This window comes from Chrysochloris asiatica, unplaced genomic scaffold (assembly GCF_000296735.1).
Source record: "Chrysochloris asiatica unplaced genomic scaffold, ChrAsi1.0 scaffold00101, whole genome shotgun sequence".
Classification (NCBI taxonomy): domain Eukaryota; kingdom Metazoa; phylum Chordata; class Mammalia; order Afrosoricida; family Chrysochloridae; genus Chrysochloris; species Chrysochloris asiatica.
In genome coordinates, this window is record NW_006408619.1 from 8,325,967 (window position 1) to 8,342,358 (window position 16,392).

Here is a 16,392-nt window from a genome sequence, read left to right on the forward strand (position 1 = left end):
CCCCTTGTCAAAGGCAGAAAGCATGGACACTGGCCATTTAAGGGTACACTGAAACCCGTGTCCCCTGTCAAAGGCAGAAAGCATGGACACTGGCCATTTAAGGGTACACTGAAACCCGTGTCCCCTTGTCAAAGGCAGAAAGCATGGACACTGGCCATTTAAGGGTACAGTGAAACCCGTGTCCCCTGTCAAAGGCAGCAAAGCCACGGGACCTGAAGAAAGGGAGGCCCGCTGACCTCCAGCCCGCACGGGTCACTGCACGATGACTGTTTTTCTGAACGACTAAAGTTTTGTTAACATCTCAAGGAATAAATGGTATTTACATTTCATACCATACCTAGGATCAGCTTCAAAATCACCAGGGAGTGGGGGATGGTGGCGATGATCTAGATGAAACAAGACTGTAAACACATCGACACTGCTGACGTTGGGGGACAGGTATGAGGGCATTCATAATACTTTTTATATATGATTAAAAGTTTCCTAATAGAATACTCCGTATTTTTTTAAAATTGGTGTTTGGAACTTGACTGCAATTTCCCAAGGACAGTCTTCTGAATGGTGATACAACATAAAAGAACATGACACAGCCCCACTAATACCCACTGAAGCTGGATTATGAACTACGGCTACTATGGGACAAAACCTTCCTAGGTCCGGGTCAGTTCCAGGAAAGTGTCTCCCCGGGAGCAATCCCACTAGCAGCAGTGGTACCACGTCCTCCCCCTTGTACCCACCACAGGGCAGGGACTACACAGGCTCCAGACCTGGCAGGGCCACGTGGGTCTATGAGAGGTGTATTTCCAAGGGAGGGAGTCCTGGGGTGGTGCCGTGGGTTTGCGCTAGACTACAAAGTCGGCTTGGATCGCAAGGTCCGTGGTTCAAGGTCACCAGCCGTTCCTTGGAAATCCTATAGAGTTGCTATGGGTCGGAACTAACTTGACAGCACTTAACAACAAGGGAGGACTTGCTTTAAGACATTCATTTCAAGGTTCCAGTAATGACACAGTGATTTATAGTCCAAAATTCCTCAAAGTGAGCAAGCAAGAGTCCCTCTTAAACCTGATTATTTCCCAAACTGTCTGTTATATCTTTTCTACAAGGTAATTGAGGGAATAAAATAATGTAAGTTAGACATAATAAAATCTCAGTCACAAAACTATTATGGAATGATAGATTATTCGGTGGGAGAGTACTCTTTCCTTCCCTGGAGACCTTTAAAGAACTGGATCCTTACTTGAATTGGATGCTTTGATGAAAAGCAAAAGTAGAACTAGTTACCTTAGAGATTGGTCCCTAAATGGTCAAAGCACCCACCACGTCACAGAAATTGCCTGCCTTTCAATCCCACCCAAACGAGCCACAGTGAAATGGTGTCTGGGAAACAGACGAAGGGAAACCTGGTCACATGCAGCCCTGACATCACGGGCACTGAAACTGTGTACCTGATGGGGTGGTCTCCGCAAGTCTTGGGCCGCTCCATGACTGACACCCACTTGTCATCGTAGCTGAAGAGAGACAAATCCAGGTAGGGACTCCCGCTGTACGATTGGGCACTGATGGGGAGCTGGCCCAGCAGCCGGCGCACGGCCTCTGTGTGCCCTCCATACTTGGCATTGATAATAGTGTCTTTGAACCTAAAATAAAACACCAGTCAGGGCAGTTTTGTTAGTGGGTACAGAGCTGTCTTGCATCTGAAATTTACAAGCACAAACCTCTAAGAACCTATTCTAGAAATAAAAACTTAAACACCGAATGAGGACAGAACTCTTCCATCACAAGTCTGGTTAGTTACAAATACCTTAAAATGAAAACAAACATTCTTAGAAATGGGGTAAATTAGATTACATTTGTTGTTGTTGTTGTTAAGTGCCATCAAGTCAGTTCTGACCCATAGCGACCCTGTACAGGGTTTCCGAGGAGCAGCTGGTGAGCTTGAACCACTGACCTTGCAGTTCAAACGACTTTGCAGTCTGACGCATTAACCCACAGCACCACCCCAGGACTCCCTAGATTACATTAGAAAAGTTAATAAAGACCATGGTGTTGTTTAAGTGCCATCGAGTCGATCCTGACTCAGAGCAGGAAATAGGGTTTCCTAGGAGAAGCTGGTGAGCTCGAACCACCAACTGTGCAGTTCAAACTGACCTTGTGGATGAGTTCTTACCCTACAGCACCAGTCTAAACTTGTTTAAATGTGTTCACTATGCTACATACAGCAACAAGTTCTACTCTTCATAACAGTTCATTAGGAAAGAAAAAAAACGAAGAACTTCTCTTTGCCCAAAGAACCAGCGTTAGCCTACAATAGAGGCAGGAGGAGGAGCCTGAACAGTAGCCTCTCTTCAACGCCTCTTGGAATCTGCTGGAAGCCAACTTCTGCCAAACCTCTGGACAAATTAACTATTTAAAAATCATCTAGGAGCCAACTAGCTCAATTCTTACAGAAACATCAGCTTCCAGAAGAACAGTTACTCAGATACAGAGCCACACATCTGACTGAATTTGTGTAGAAATAACACAACAGTTATGAGTTGGAATCAACTCCATGGCAATGGGCTTGGGTTGGGAACTTTTCACAGATGAAACATATTAAAATTACTAACCTTTGACCAAGTATTTCTACACTTCTAGAAATGTATCCTAAGAAAGCAATCCTAAATGCAGAAAAATCTGTTCACATTCAATACAGCATTGCTTGTAACAGTGAAAAATTAAGGGAAAAAGCTTAATGGAAAATGAGTTTTCAAGGAGTATATGATATGGTCACAGGAGTGCTGGGGTGGTGCTGGGGGACAAAGCACTAGACCACAAGGTTACAGGGTCAGTGGTTCAAACTCACCACCTGCTCCTTGGAAACATTATCCAAGATTGCTATACACTTAACAACAACAACAAAAACATGGTCACAGGACAGCACAGTGGTTCCACAGGATAAACACTGGACCGCAAACCATTAAGTTTGGTGGTTCAAGTCCACCAGTTGCTCTGTGGGAGAAAGTCGAGGCTTCTTGCTCCTGCAGATTTACAACCTCAGAAACTCTATACAGGGTTCTCTATGAGCTGAAACCGATTCAATAGCCCTGAACAACAACATGGTCACAGGGGAAATGTTGACTAAACTGTGAAGTACAAAAAGTCGGCTACAATACTATAAATACAGAATGATTTAAAACACCAAGAAAATGAAAACGTCTTAAAAAAGAGTAGCAGAAGTACCCTAAAATGTTAATAGCTGTGTTTGTGTAATGACATTTTGGATTAGTTTTCTTCTTTTTTACTTTCCTAAGTCCTGGTATGGCACTGAACGATAAGCACTGAATTGCTAACTACAAGGTCAGAGGTTCAAACCCACCAACTGCTTCTCGGAAACTCTATACAACGTTTCTGAGTTGGAACTGACTCAATGGCACTTAACAACAACATAGTTTGTTAAAAGGAGCCCTGGTGGTGGTGTAGGGTAAGCACTGTACTGCTGATCGAAGGCCGGCAGTTCAAACACACCAGCCGCTCCATGGGAGAAAGACAAGGCTTTCTGCTCCTGTAAAGATTTACAGCCTTGGAAACTCTACACAGGGGTGCTGGGAGTCAGAATCGACTTGGTGGCAATGGTGTGGTTTTGGTCTTACAGTTTTATAAAGAATGTCACAATTAGTGTGGTCTTTTTTCTTTCTTTTAAATCTATACATAAAAGCATATAATATGGCTTAACATTCAAGCGGAAAATATAATTTAAAAATTTTGCCCAGAAGGGAAAACTATGAAACTAATGTAATAAAAACCTTGAATGTCTCTAACATGGATGAAGCCATAAAGACTGATTAGCCAGGTTCTGATTTCTGTCCTCAGTGCTGCCCAACGGTGCTGATGGACATCCCTACTTCTCCGTCCCACAGAAGCAAGCCTCGCTATCCATTCTCTGCTGGATAGTAACGTTCACAGCCTCAGCGTAAATCATAAAGTTAAACCTTGTGCTAAATAGGACTGACTTCTTTCCCTTTCATTTGAGGTGGAATCCTAGGCTCTTTGGACTTCAGCCCTTTGTCAGCAAAGATCTAGTACTGCACCACACAATTCACACAATCCAACGCTATCCAGGCTCGCTGACTTCCAATGGCAAACTGATGCAGCTGGCCCATAGCTCTGTGATGATCGCAAATGAGAGCATCTGGGAGAACCTACAGCTGAGGCAGCCTGCTCCTTAGAGCACTCACTTCCATTCTCCGTGCTCCGTGCTAACAGGACCAGTCAGGCCCTCCCTGTGATACCGTCAGGAGGTCAGCATTTGGCTCACGGTCACTCTGTCCAGCTACACTTGTCTTAATTCTTGGTGATTTCAAAATTCTTGTAGCTCATCCTTCCAGCACCATGGCCTTGAAGTCCTCTGACCTCTTCTGTGTCTCAGTTGTTTATCTCTATTTTGATACCCGCAACTTTCTCAAGGTTGGTGGTTCAAACTCTCCAGGCGCTCCTCAGAAACCGTATACAGGGTGGCTATGAGGTAGAACTGATGATCTGACGGCACTTCACAATGCCACCACCCTCATCATGTCCTTCCTTCATTGCCCAACTTACTGCTCCACAATCATTAAACTATACTCATCCTCAGCAACCTTGTCCTCTCTTGCTTTGTGGCACCTAAGGGGTGGCCCTGTGGGATCAGCACTGGACCGCAAGGTTAGTGGTTCAAACTCACCAGCTGCTCCTTGGAAAACCCTATACAGGGTGGCTATGAGTCAGAACTGACTCAACAGCACTTAACAACAACAACAGCTAAAATGAGCTTTCTGCCTCTTGCATGTCTGTATCCTCTTGCATGCCTGTATACAGCAACGTTCACATTAAATTCATGACCATGAACCTCAAGTAGATCCTTCATGTTGAGAGGTCCTCATGCTACATTTCTGTATCCAGCCGGTCTCCCACTCTCTGAGATAAAGATCTCATCCCTCCTCCTCTGGACTCACACTCAGCTAATGGCATTGCTTACTATGTCCCTGGATAACGGAAACAAACTGAAAAGGACTTCCAAAAGCTCCCACATGCACATCTGTGCAGTATCTGTTATCTATGTAGTTGTCGGTGCACCCAGATAAAGCCAACTCCTCCCCTGTGTGCCAGAGGATTCTCCCCTCTTACATTCCCTTTCTCTTAAACCTCCAATTCATCTCTTACCAACAGGATCATTCCCACCTGCACAGAAATATACCCCTCCCAGTTAAAAGCAAACACAAACATTGGTATGGCGCTGTAGGATAAAGCACTGGACCACAAGGTCAGTTTGAACCACAAAGTCAAGAGTTCAAACTCACCAGCTGCTTCTTGGAAATCCTACACGGGGTTGTTATGAATCAGAACCGACTCAAAGGTGGTAAACACACCATTTTTCTGTTCTCCTTCCTCCATGAAACCACTTTCTATACTGTCTTCAATTCTTCTCCTCCCATTCTTTCTTAAACCCACCCCAGACTTTCACCCTGACCATTTCACGGAAACCAGCCTTGCCAAGATCCCCCATGATCTCTATGTTGCTAAATCTAGTAGTTAATGATCAGCCCTCGTCTTGCTTGGCCTGACCCATGGATCTGACACAGACTGATCACGATCCTTCCTCCCTGAGAAACTACAGACCTTCCACTTAGAGAATGTTTTATATTCTCAGCTAACACTCTCTAGCCAGTCTTTGCCATCATGGTTTAATGGCAACTCTTTCTATAGGTTGATCATACCAAAAATGTTAGAAGCGGCTTTGACTTTATACTTTTACAGTCCATATCCCAAGCTCCAGTCTTCAATGCTACCACTGGATTGTTATGTTCTAAGGTGCTTTTGACCTGGTTCCGACTCACAGTGACCCTGTCTACAACAGAACGAAACACTGTCTGGTCCTGCGCTAGCCTCACAATCGTTCCGCAGTTTGAGCCCATTGTTGCTGCCACTGTGTCAATCCATTTTGTTGAGAGTCTTCCTCTTTTTGGCTGACCTTCCACTTTACCAAGCGTGACGTTCTTCTCTGGGGACTAGTCCCTCCTCACAACATGCCCAAAGTACAAGACATGACGTCTTATTATCCTCACTTTTAAGGAGCATTCTGGCTGCACTTTTTCCAAGACAGATTCATTTGTTCTCTGGCAGTCCAAGGAACTTTCAATATTCTTTACCAACATCATAATTCAGATGCATTGATTCTTCAGCAGTTTTCCTTATTCACTGTCCAACATTTACATGTGTACAAGGCAATTGAAAATACCATGGTTTGGGTCAGGAGCATCTTGGTCTTCAAAATGACATCTTTGTAACCCTTTTTTAAAGAAGGTCTTTTGCAACCGATCTGCCCAATGCAACACATCATTCGATTTCTTGACTGCCGAGCACTGACTGAGGATCCAAACAAAATGAAGTCTTTGACAACGTCAGTCTTTTCTCCATATATAATGATAAAATGGTCTAGCTGTGAGGCTTTCTGCTTTCTTTACAGTGAGCTGCAATCCACACTGAAGGCTGAGGTCTTTGATCTTCATCAATAAAAATTTAAGTCCTGTCACTTCCAGCAAGCAAGGCTGTGTCATCTGCATATTATAGGTTATTAATGAGTCTTTCTCCAATCCTGATATCACATTCTTCTTCATAAAATCCAGCTTCTCGAATTACATGCTCCTACAGACTGAATAAGTATAATGAAAAGATACAATCTTGACACACACCTTTCCTGATTTGAAATCATTTAGCAAGCCCTTATTCTGTTCTAATGACTACCTCATGTTGTATGTACAGATTCCTCATCAGCACAATCAAAGGTTTGGGAATTCCCACTCTTCACATTATCCAACGTGTTATGATTCACACAGGTGAATGGCTTTGCGCAGTCAATGAAGCACAAGTAAGCATCTTTCTAGTATTGTTTCAGCAATGATAGCACAGCCCCCATTCCACAACCTCTTCTGAATCCTGCATGAATTTCTGGCAGTTCTCCGTCAATGTACTTCTGCAACCACCATTTTTTGTCTTCAGCAAAAGTTTACCTACATGTGGTATTAATGATATTGGCTCAATGATTCCTTCATTCCACTTTGTCACCTTTCTTTGGAATGAGCACAAATATGGATCTCTTCCAATCAGATGGCCAGTTAACTGTCTTACAAATTTCTCAGCACAGATGAGTGAGTGTCTCTGGTGCTGCATGGTGTTTGAAACATTTCACTTTGTATTGTCAGTTCCTGAAGCCTTATTTGTTGCCACTGAAACATTCTGTGAATGCCTTCAGTGCAGTTTGCACTTCTTCCTTCAATACCATACTGGTTCATGATCATATTCTACCTCTTAGAAAGGTTGAACATGGACCAATTCTTTTTGCTACAGTGACTGTGTATCACTTCCATCTTCTTTTCATGCTTCCGGCCTCATTTAATATTTTGCCCACAGAGTCTTTCAAGTTGAAGCTCTAATTTGTTCTTCAGTTCTTTTGGCTAGAGAAATGCCGAGTGTGTGCTTCTCTTTTGGTTTTCTAACTCCAGGTTTGTGCACATTTCATTATAATACTTGACTTTGTCTCCTGAGCTGCCCTTTGACCTTTTCTGTTTGGCTCGTTTTCATCCTCATTCCTTCCATTCACTTTAGCTTAAGAGCAGGTTTCAGTCTCTTCTGACATACAGGATCTTTTTTTTTTTTCTTTCCTGTCTTTTAAAACAATCTTTTGCTATTTTTCAGTATGATATTCTTGATTGTTGTTGTTAAGTGCCATCAAGTCAGTTCCGACTCAAAGCAACCCTGTATAGGACTTCCAAGGAGCGGCTAGTGAGTTTGAACTGCTGGCCTTGTGACTCACACCTACAATTCCTCTGGTCTTCGGTCATTAGTGTCTGATGCATCAAATCTGTTCTCGAGATGGTGTCTAAATTCAAGTGGAAGAGACTTGAGGTCATATTGTAACTTTTGTGAACTTGTTTTAATTTCCTTCAGTGTCAGCCTGAACTTGCTACTGATTCCACAGTCTGCCCTGGCCTTGTTTCGGCTGATGGTACTGAGCTTCTCCATCTTCCTTTCCCAGGTGTACAGTAGCCATTTACCTTGAAAAAAGGTATTTGCAATGAGTAAGTCACAGGCCTCACAAAATTCTATTACACAATCTCCAACATCATTCTATCACTGAGGCCATATTTTCCAACTACTGATCCTTCCTCTGCTTCCAACTTTGGCATTCCAACCCTCAGTGATTATCAATGCATATTGATTGCATGTTTGATTACGTTTCAGACTGAAGAAGTTTGAAGTTTCAACACTGGCATTTGTCACTGGTGTTTAAATTTGATTAGCAGTATTAACGGTTCTTCCTTGTAGGCTTATGGATATTATCCTATCACAGACAACACTGTACTTCAAAGACTAATCTTGAAATCTTTTCGAAGATGACGCAATGCCATTCATCTTCAGTTTGTCATTACCAGCACAGTAAACTGTATGACTCTCAGATTCCAGTTGGCCAATCCCAGTTCATTTCAGGTGCCTAAAATATCAATCTTTATGGATTCCATTTGATTTTTGACAACTTGCAATTTTCCTAAATTCATACCTCATACATTCCATGTTCTGATTATTAATGGATGTCTGCAGCTGTTTCTCCTCATTTTATTTGTGCACCAGCAGCAAAGGAAAGTCTCAATAACTTTGCTCCATCAACATTAAGGTCCACTCTACTTTGAGGAGGTAGTTCTTCGTTGTATTTCGAGTGCCTTCCAAACGGAGGAATCCGTTTTCCAGCACTATATCAGAGAATGCTCTGTGCTACTCACTAGGTTTTCAGTGGCTAACCATTCAGAAGTGGTCTGCCTCTACTTCCTAGTCTGTCTTAGTCTGGAAACTGTACCGAGACCTGTCACATAGGCAACTCTACAGGCATCTGAAATACTAGTGACATAGCTTTCAGTATTACATCAACACATAAGCCGCCAAAGTACAACAAACTGACAAACAGACACCATTAATTAATCAAATAATTACTAAGGTCTAGTATGTGCCTTTCTACTCCCGTAAAGATTTACACCCTCGGAAACCCTGTATAGGGTCGCTATGGGTCGGACCCGACTCGATGGCACTTAACAACAACAACAACAAGTATGTGCCAACGCGTCTCTGGATGGCACAAGTAGTTAAAAACTCAGTTACTAATAGACAGGCTGGGGGTTCCAATCTATCTAGAGTCACTTAAGAAGAATTGGTCCTTGAAACCCCATGGAGCTTCCTCATCTAGTCACCCAAAATGCCAAAAGGAGAGAAGGCCAAGTGGCTCTGGCCTCTGCTGCTACCTAGAAGTAGGAGGTCAAGAAGATGGTAAATCTCCTGTTCAAGAAAAGGCTCATGAACTTTGTCAAATGGCCCCACTACATCCAGCTGCAGTGGCAGAAGGCTATCTTCTAGAAGTGGCTAAAAGTGTCCCCTGCCTTACCTGGCTCACTCAGGCCCTGGACCGATAGTCACTCAAGTGCTGAAGCTGGCCCACAAGCACAGAACAAGAGAAGACAAAGCCACGGCTGGCCCAGGATGAGATTAAAACTGGCAAAGGGGTGGTCCTCACTAAGAGACCTCCTGGGTTAATAGTGCCACCACCTTGGTGAACAAGAGAGTACAGCTGGTACTGGCTAAACATGACTGAGCAGGTTGTCTTTCTATCTGCCTTGTATTGGGAAATGGAGGTTCTCTACCCCATCAGCAGGGGAAAGCCACACCAGAGGCAGTTACTTCACAAAAAGACCTTTATCTTTTTAAAGGAGCCCTGGGTAAGCCAGTGGAAGAGACCAAGATCGATTACAAAGATTAGCTATGATGACAACCGTATAGTCACTGGGGAGGCAAAGTCCCAGGAACCAAATCTGTAGCTTGTACTGCCAAGCCGGAAAAGGTGAGGCCAAAGAACTTGTCTGTTATACAGAGTTATTTTTCTATACGTAAAAAAATAAAATAAAACTTAACATTCAGCCAGTGTTCATCTGGCATTCTGGGGTCGTGACAAGCTGTGTTCAAACCCGGGGCGGGTGGGGGCTTTTTGCCTGTAAAGGTTAAGAACTCTGTGAAACTTATCTGATAATTTTATAAATTTGAGTGTCAGAAAAGCTTTGGAAAACTATCTTAAACGATCTGATCATGTATAACATTGAGATATAGTACTTTAAGACTCCAAACTAGGCTAGGATTTTATGAACAACCAGTCACTAACTCATGTCGGAAGGATAATGCAAGAAAACCCTATACAGAGCACAGTCCTACTCTGACACACACGGGCTTGCTGTGAGTTGGAATTGACTGGACAGCAAGTTGGAATTTTTAAGTTTGTTTAATTCACTGTATCTCAGGCATTCTTCTAGGTGCTCAGGGTACATTCGTGAACAAAACAGCATTCATACCCTAGTGGCATGAAAGAAACTGCAAAAATTTCATTCCGTGAATAACTACAATAGTGTCACAACACGCACCTTGTTTCCACCCTAAGTCCCCACAGTCTACTCCTCACACAGCAGCCACTGTAACCTTGTTCAGACAGAAATCAGGGCACATCACTCCTCTGCTTCAACACAACACTGGCTGCAGCCAAAAACCTTAGAACGGTCTCCAGACTTGGTCTCTGCCCGCATCTCCTAAAACTCTGCCCCTTGCTCTCACACCAATGGCCTCCTCAGTGTCCCTCAAGCACATCATGGCGACAACTCCCCCCCCCCCCCCATTTCAAGGTCTTTACATCTGCTATTCCTTTCATTCAGGAACTCTGGTAGCGTTCTGGTTGCAAGTTGGACTCAAGGTCAGCAGTTCAAAGCTACCAGCCGTTCCGCAAGTGAAAGATGAGGCTTTCAGCTCCTATAAAGACAGAGCCTCGGAAACCCTGTGCAGGGCCGCTGTGAGTTGGGATTGACTCCGTGGCACATCACCATTCCTTTCATTTGATACGTTCTTCCCCTGTCATCCATATAGCTTGCTACTTGACCTCCTTCAAAAGCTTTGCTCAACTCTCACCTTCTGAGGTGCAGTGACTTGCTTAATATGACCCTTCTAAGCACTGTCCTTCACCACTCATGTGTCCATTTGTCGTACTTCGGTGGCCTGGGTGGTGTTGTGATGCCGGAAGCTATGCCACCAGTATTTCACACATCAGCTGGGCCACCCAGGGTAGACAGGTTTCAGTGGTGCTTCCAGACTAGCAGTAGAAAGAAGGAAACGTCTGTCCACTTGTGAAGAACTAGCCACTGGAAACCTTATAAATCGCAGAATATTGCTTGATGGTGTTAAAAGACAAGCCCCTCAGGATACCCCCCCAAAACCTAAAACTACTGCTATTCGAGTTAATTCTGACTCGTAGTGACCCTATAGGTAGAGTTTCCAAGGCTGTAAATCATTAAGAGAACAGAAGCCTCGTCTCCCTCCCACTGAGTAGCTAGTGGATCTGAACTGCTGAGCTTATGATTAGTAGGCCAACTTCAAAAACATGAAGTATCAAACCATACTTGCCAGTCTACTCATTTGGGTTCAATAATCTATTGCAATGGCCACACACAGAACTCAGACAACATACTCATAGTTAAGGGGCTTATTAGGAAAGTCAGCAAATTACAACAAAACCCACGGAGACTGCTCAGGGTACAGGTCTTCCAGTCAGCTGCTGATAAATGCCTAGGGCACAGCACTCCCTCCTAAGCCTGTCTGCAGGCTCGGGCTCCATGAGTTAGCAAACCTAGCTGTACCACTGAAGGGCCTCAGGCACCCATTCCACAGCAATTCTCCGGCCCAGAGTCACTTAGCGTTACTTGCTCCGTGGGCTAGGAGGCTCACTGCTCTGGTTTGGGGTTCTGCTGCTGCTGCTCCTCTAGCACTTCTCGAGAGTCACAGCTGTGTGTTCCTGGGTTGAGGCGGTTCAATGAGCAAGGCTCTCAGGGTCCTGGCTCATTCTTCTTAATGGTAGTGAGATCTCTGCTCCCTTTAAAATGAGATGGCTCATTGTAAAACCACGTTAGAGTCCCGTTTTCACAATGACAATGAACTCTGCTAACGTCCACAGCTGAATCCTGGCATCGTATCAGTATCTTCTTCCACCTTCACTTACCCAGATCCAGCTGGGTAGAGAAGTTAGGTAGGATTTACAATCTATGACTAGAAAAGACATCAGATAATCCACCATACCACAGTCACCCACTCTGCCACCAGAGCACTCCAAATATGACTGGGAGAGAGCCGTCTCCTCCAAGTAGTCGACCTCAATGGTATGGATGGAACAAAGCTTTCAGGACCATCATGGGCTGATGTGCCAAGACACAAAATGAGAAGACAAAGTTGGAAACATCCATCCATTAATAATCACAACATGGACTGTACACATGTAGTAGGAAAACAGAAAGTTGTCAAAAAGGAAATGAAGCACATACAGATCAACCTAGGTTATCACTGTTGCTGTGAAGTGCCATTGAGTCAGTTCCAAGTCATAGCGACCCTGTATAAGGTTTCCGAGGAGCAGCTGGTGAGCTTGAACTGCTGAACCTGAAGTTCAAACCGACCTTGCGGTTCAGACGGATCTTGCAGTTCAGAGCATTAATCCACAGTGCCACACCAGAACTCCTTACCCTAGGTATTGGTTGAGCTGAAAATGACTAGTATTGCTTTGAAGCACACAAATGCTGGAAATGACAGACTTAAGAGGAAAAGCATTATATTCATTATTAAAAAGAAAACTAAAAAGACAGTAACATGGTTAAGAAATTTTAAAATTATGGTTTTAAAAAGCATTTTGAGATAAATCTATATGTGTACAGTGGGTGTGGTGTGCTGGTATGTTTTCAAACAGCTAAGCACTAGACTACTATTCCTGAGGCGCCTCAGAACACAAACCAGGTGATCTACTTCTGAAAGCCCATGGGGCAGCTCTCCTGTCCACACACGGGTCACCACAAGCCACAACTCCTTCATCAGAAATTACCAACAGCAGGTGCTGCTACAGCCAAGGGTATGCCGAAGCTGGCTTACGTCTGGGCTTCTGGAGAGCCAATAGTCAAAACAAAACCAAATCTTTCATGATCTACCCTCAAGTACAACACTGTCAGTGATACGGCAATCTCCTTCCATCAATAAGGAAGACCAATGAACACAACTATAACTCAAACTGACTCATGCTAAAGACCAGGAAACTCAAGATTTTTACCAACTTCTGTAGTCTGAAATTGATCAAACAATCAAGACGCACTGACAATTACTGGTAATTACAATACAAAAGCTGGGAACAAAGAAGACAGATCAATAGTTGGAAAATATGGGTTTGATGATCAAAATAACACAGGATATTGCATGACAGGATACTACAAGACCAATGACATATTTATTTCAAACACCCCTTTTCAACACAGAAATACCTACAATTTACAAGAACCTCACAGGAATCTAGTTGACTACACCTGTGGACAGAGATGATGGAGAAGATCAATATCATCAGAACAAGACCAGAGGCCTATTGTCCACTGACCATGAAATGTTCATATGCAAGTTCAAGTGGAAGGTGAAGAAAATTAAAACAAGCCCATAAGAGCCAAAATACAATCTTCAGTAAATCCTACATGAATTTAGAGACCATCTTAAAACTAGACTGGACGCATTGAATACTAATGATTAGATGAGTTATGGGAAGCCATCAAGAATATCACACATGAAGTAAACTAAAAAGTCACTTAAAAAGACAAGAATGACTAAAATCAATGTCAGAAAAGATTCTGAAAATTACTTTTGAATATAGAGTAACTAAAGCAAATACAGGAGCCCTGGGGTGGCGCAGTGGGTTAAGGCGCCAGACTGCAAAGCTGTTTGAACTGTAAGGTCGGCAGTTCAAGCTCACCAGCTGCTCCTCGGAAACCCTATACTGGGTTGCTATGGGTCGGAACTGACTCGATGGCACTTCACAACAACAACAAAGCAAATAAAAGAAGTGATGAGATAAAAGAGCTGAACAGAAAAAATTTAAAGGGTGACTCAAGAAGACAAAAGTAAAATATTATAATGAAATGTGCTAACTCCTGGAGTTAGAAAAGCAAGAGAAGAGCAGACTTGGTATCTGTGAAGCTGAAAGAACTGAAGACAAAATTCAAAGCTCTAGTTGAAATATTGAAGGAACTGATGGGCAAAATATTGAACTGCAGAGGAAGCAACAAAAGATGAAAGGAATATACCGTTACCGTACCAAAAAGAACTGGTTGGCATTCAACCATTTCCAAGAATTGGAAGGTGCATATGATCAAGAATCAAAGGTTTTCCAGGAAGAAGTCCAAGCTACACTGAAGGCATTGGTGAAAAATACAGTTCAGAAATCATTTCAGAAAACTGAAATGTTTCAACAAACAGACAGTGCTAGAGACACTGACTCAGCCACGCCAAGAAATGTGGAAGGCAGCTGCCTGGGCAACCCACTGCAAGAGGTCCATCTTCCTGCCATGTCAAAGAATGATGATCCAACAGAATGTGAACAGGACTGAACAACACCCTGTAATATCATATACAAATAAAATTCTGCTGAAGACAATTTAAAAATGGTTACAGCAGTACATCAAAAGGAAACGGCCAGAAATTCAAACTAGATTCAGACGAGGACATTGAATGAACAATGACATTACTAGTATCAAATGGGATCTGGCTGAATGCAGAGAATACCAGAAATAAATTTATCTGTGTTTTATTGACCATACAAAGGTATTCAACTGTGTGGATCATAAAAAATAATGGACAACACTGCAAAGAATGGAAATTCCCAAACACTTAACCATGCTCATGTGGCAGTTGTTATATCATAACGAGGGATTCTGTGTGGTTTAAAATTAGGAAAGGTGGGTGTCAGAGTTGTATCCTACCACCATGGTGATGGATGAACACAGTGGCTACCACAATGGGCGACGGCTAACTGGAAGAGCTGGGTATCTCTGGGCACTACCAGCAAAACTAAAACAGCTCTGTAGCACTTGCCTGAGCAGGTTAAGAGACCTAGAGGTGAGGGCGAGAGAGAAGCAGCTGTCCTGTATCAAGGAACTGTATCCTGGGCATTCATGACCCTGAATTGTAACCTGTTACTTCCATAATAACTGTGAGTATTGTGAGTTCTGTGTGACCACTGCAACAAATTATAGCACCAAGCAGAGAAGCAGAAAGCATTATGGGAGGGACAGTTGGTGACAGAAAGGCTGGAAGGTCTAACATCTCCCTCACAGGACTCAGTCTTGGACTCTGGATCTGGATTCCGCTGTCACCTGGTGAAGTTAGAGGAGATCAGATGCTTCTGCCATGCCACTTCAACACCTTCCCCGTGAGGCCCCCCTTGACAGTTCTAGTGCAGTGGAACTGACAGTTTCATCTTTATACCCTCTGACGCTGGCCTAGAATGATCCCTCTTGGAGTGCTCCTCCCCGCTGCTTCCAGCTGGTCTGGGTGATGGGCTATTGCACTAAACCCACCTTCCTCCCAGTTCTCTCTGTGTTTCCCCAGTGCTGGGGTCTCTTGGTTTAATGGTTAACCATCTCTTCCAGAAGGAAGCCTGGTATTACAGTGGGTTCTGTCAGGCTGTTAACCACAAAGGCAGCAGTTAGAATCTACCAGTCATTCTGTGGGAGAAAGATGAGGCTTTCTGCTTCCATAAAGATTTACAGCCTCAGAAACCCTCTACAGGGTCACTAAGATTTGGCACCCACTCCATGGCACACCACCACTACCCCTTCCAGAGGCTTACTTAGAAAAGACACATGGCAAGTATTTCTTGAGACCTTACATATCTGAAAAAATCTTTGTTCTATCCCATTATCTAGGTGTAGAATCCTAAATTTTTTTTTTTTTTCAGAGACATCTGAGAGCATGATTCTAATGACGTCTAGCACTTCTAGCTTTCAGCATTGCCACTGATAAAACTGAAGTGTTCTAAAGCCTTATCTTACTTTTTGTATATGGAATGTATCTTCTTTTCAAAAGTTTTCTTCAATTTTCTCTTGATCTATATTGTTCCAAAATTTCACGATGATGTGCCTCAGTGTGGGTCTTCTTTTCATTCACTGTGCATGAGTAACTAATGGATCGATTATGTTCAGGTTTAGGCTTAATGGCATGAGTAACTAATGGCTCAATTATGTTGGGGTATAGGCTTAATGATTTCTCCAGGAACAACATAAACAACATGACCGTGGCACCTGCCAATCACTTTGGTGTAAATACATCTACTGCTGTTGTTGTTGTTAAGCGCTGTCGAATCAGTTCTCACTCAGGGACCCTGTATAGTGTTTTCGTGGAGCAGCTGGTGAGTTTGAAGTGCTTATAGCGGAAATCATCGGACAATCTCTTTGGTATCTCAAGCGAGTAAAGTTTTGCTAAAGGTAATACAGAAACAGCTACAATCAT

General features: G+C 43.3%; 1 protein-coding gene across 1 annotated transcript in view; it reads right to left on the reverse strand.

Annotated features, from left to right (window-relative positions):
* Positions 1–16,392, reverse strand: part of DET1 (de-etiolated homolog 1 (Arabidopsis)) — a 37,049-nt gene that overhangs the window by 3,171 nt on the left and 17,486 nt on the right. The window contains exon 3 of the mRNA XM_006867123.1: positions 1,446–1,637. Coding sequence (XP_006867185.1) covers positions 1,446–1,637 — 192 coding nt within the window. The remainder of the gene's footprint in view (positions 1–1,445; positions 1,638–16,392) is intronic.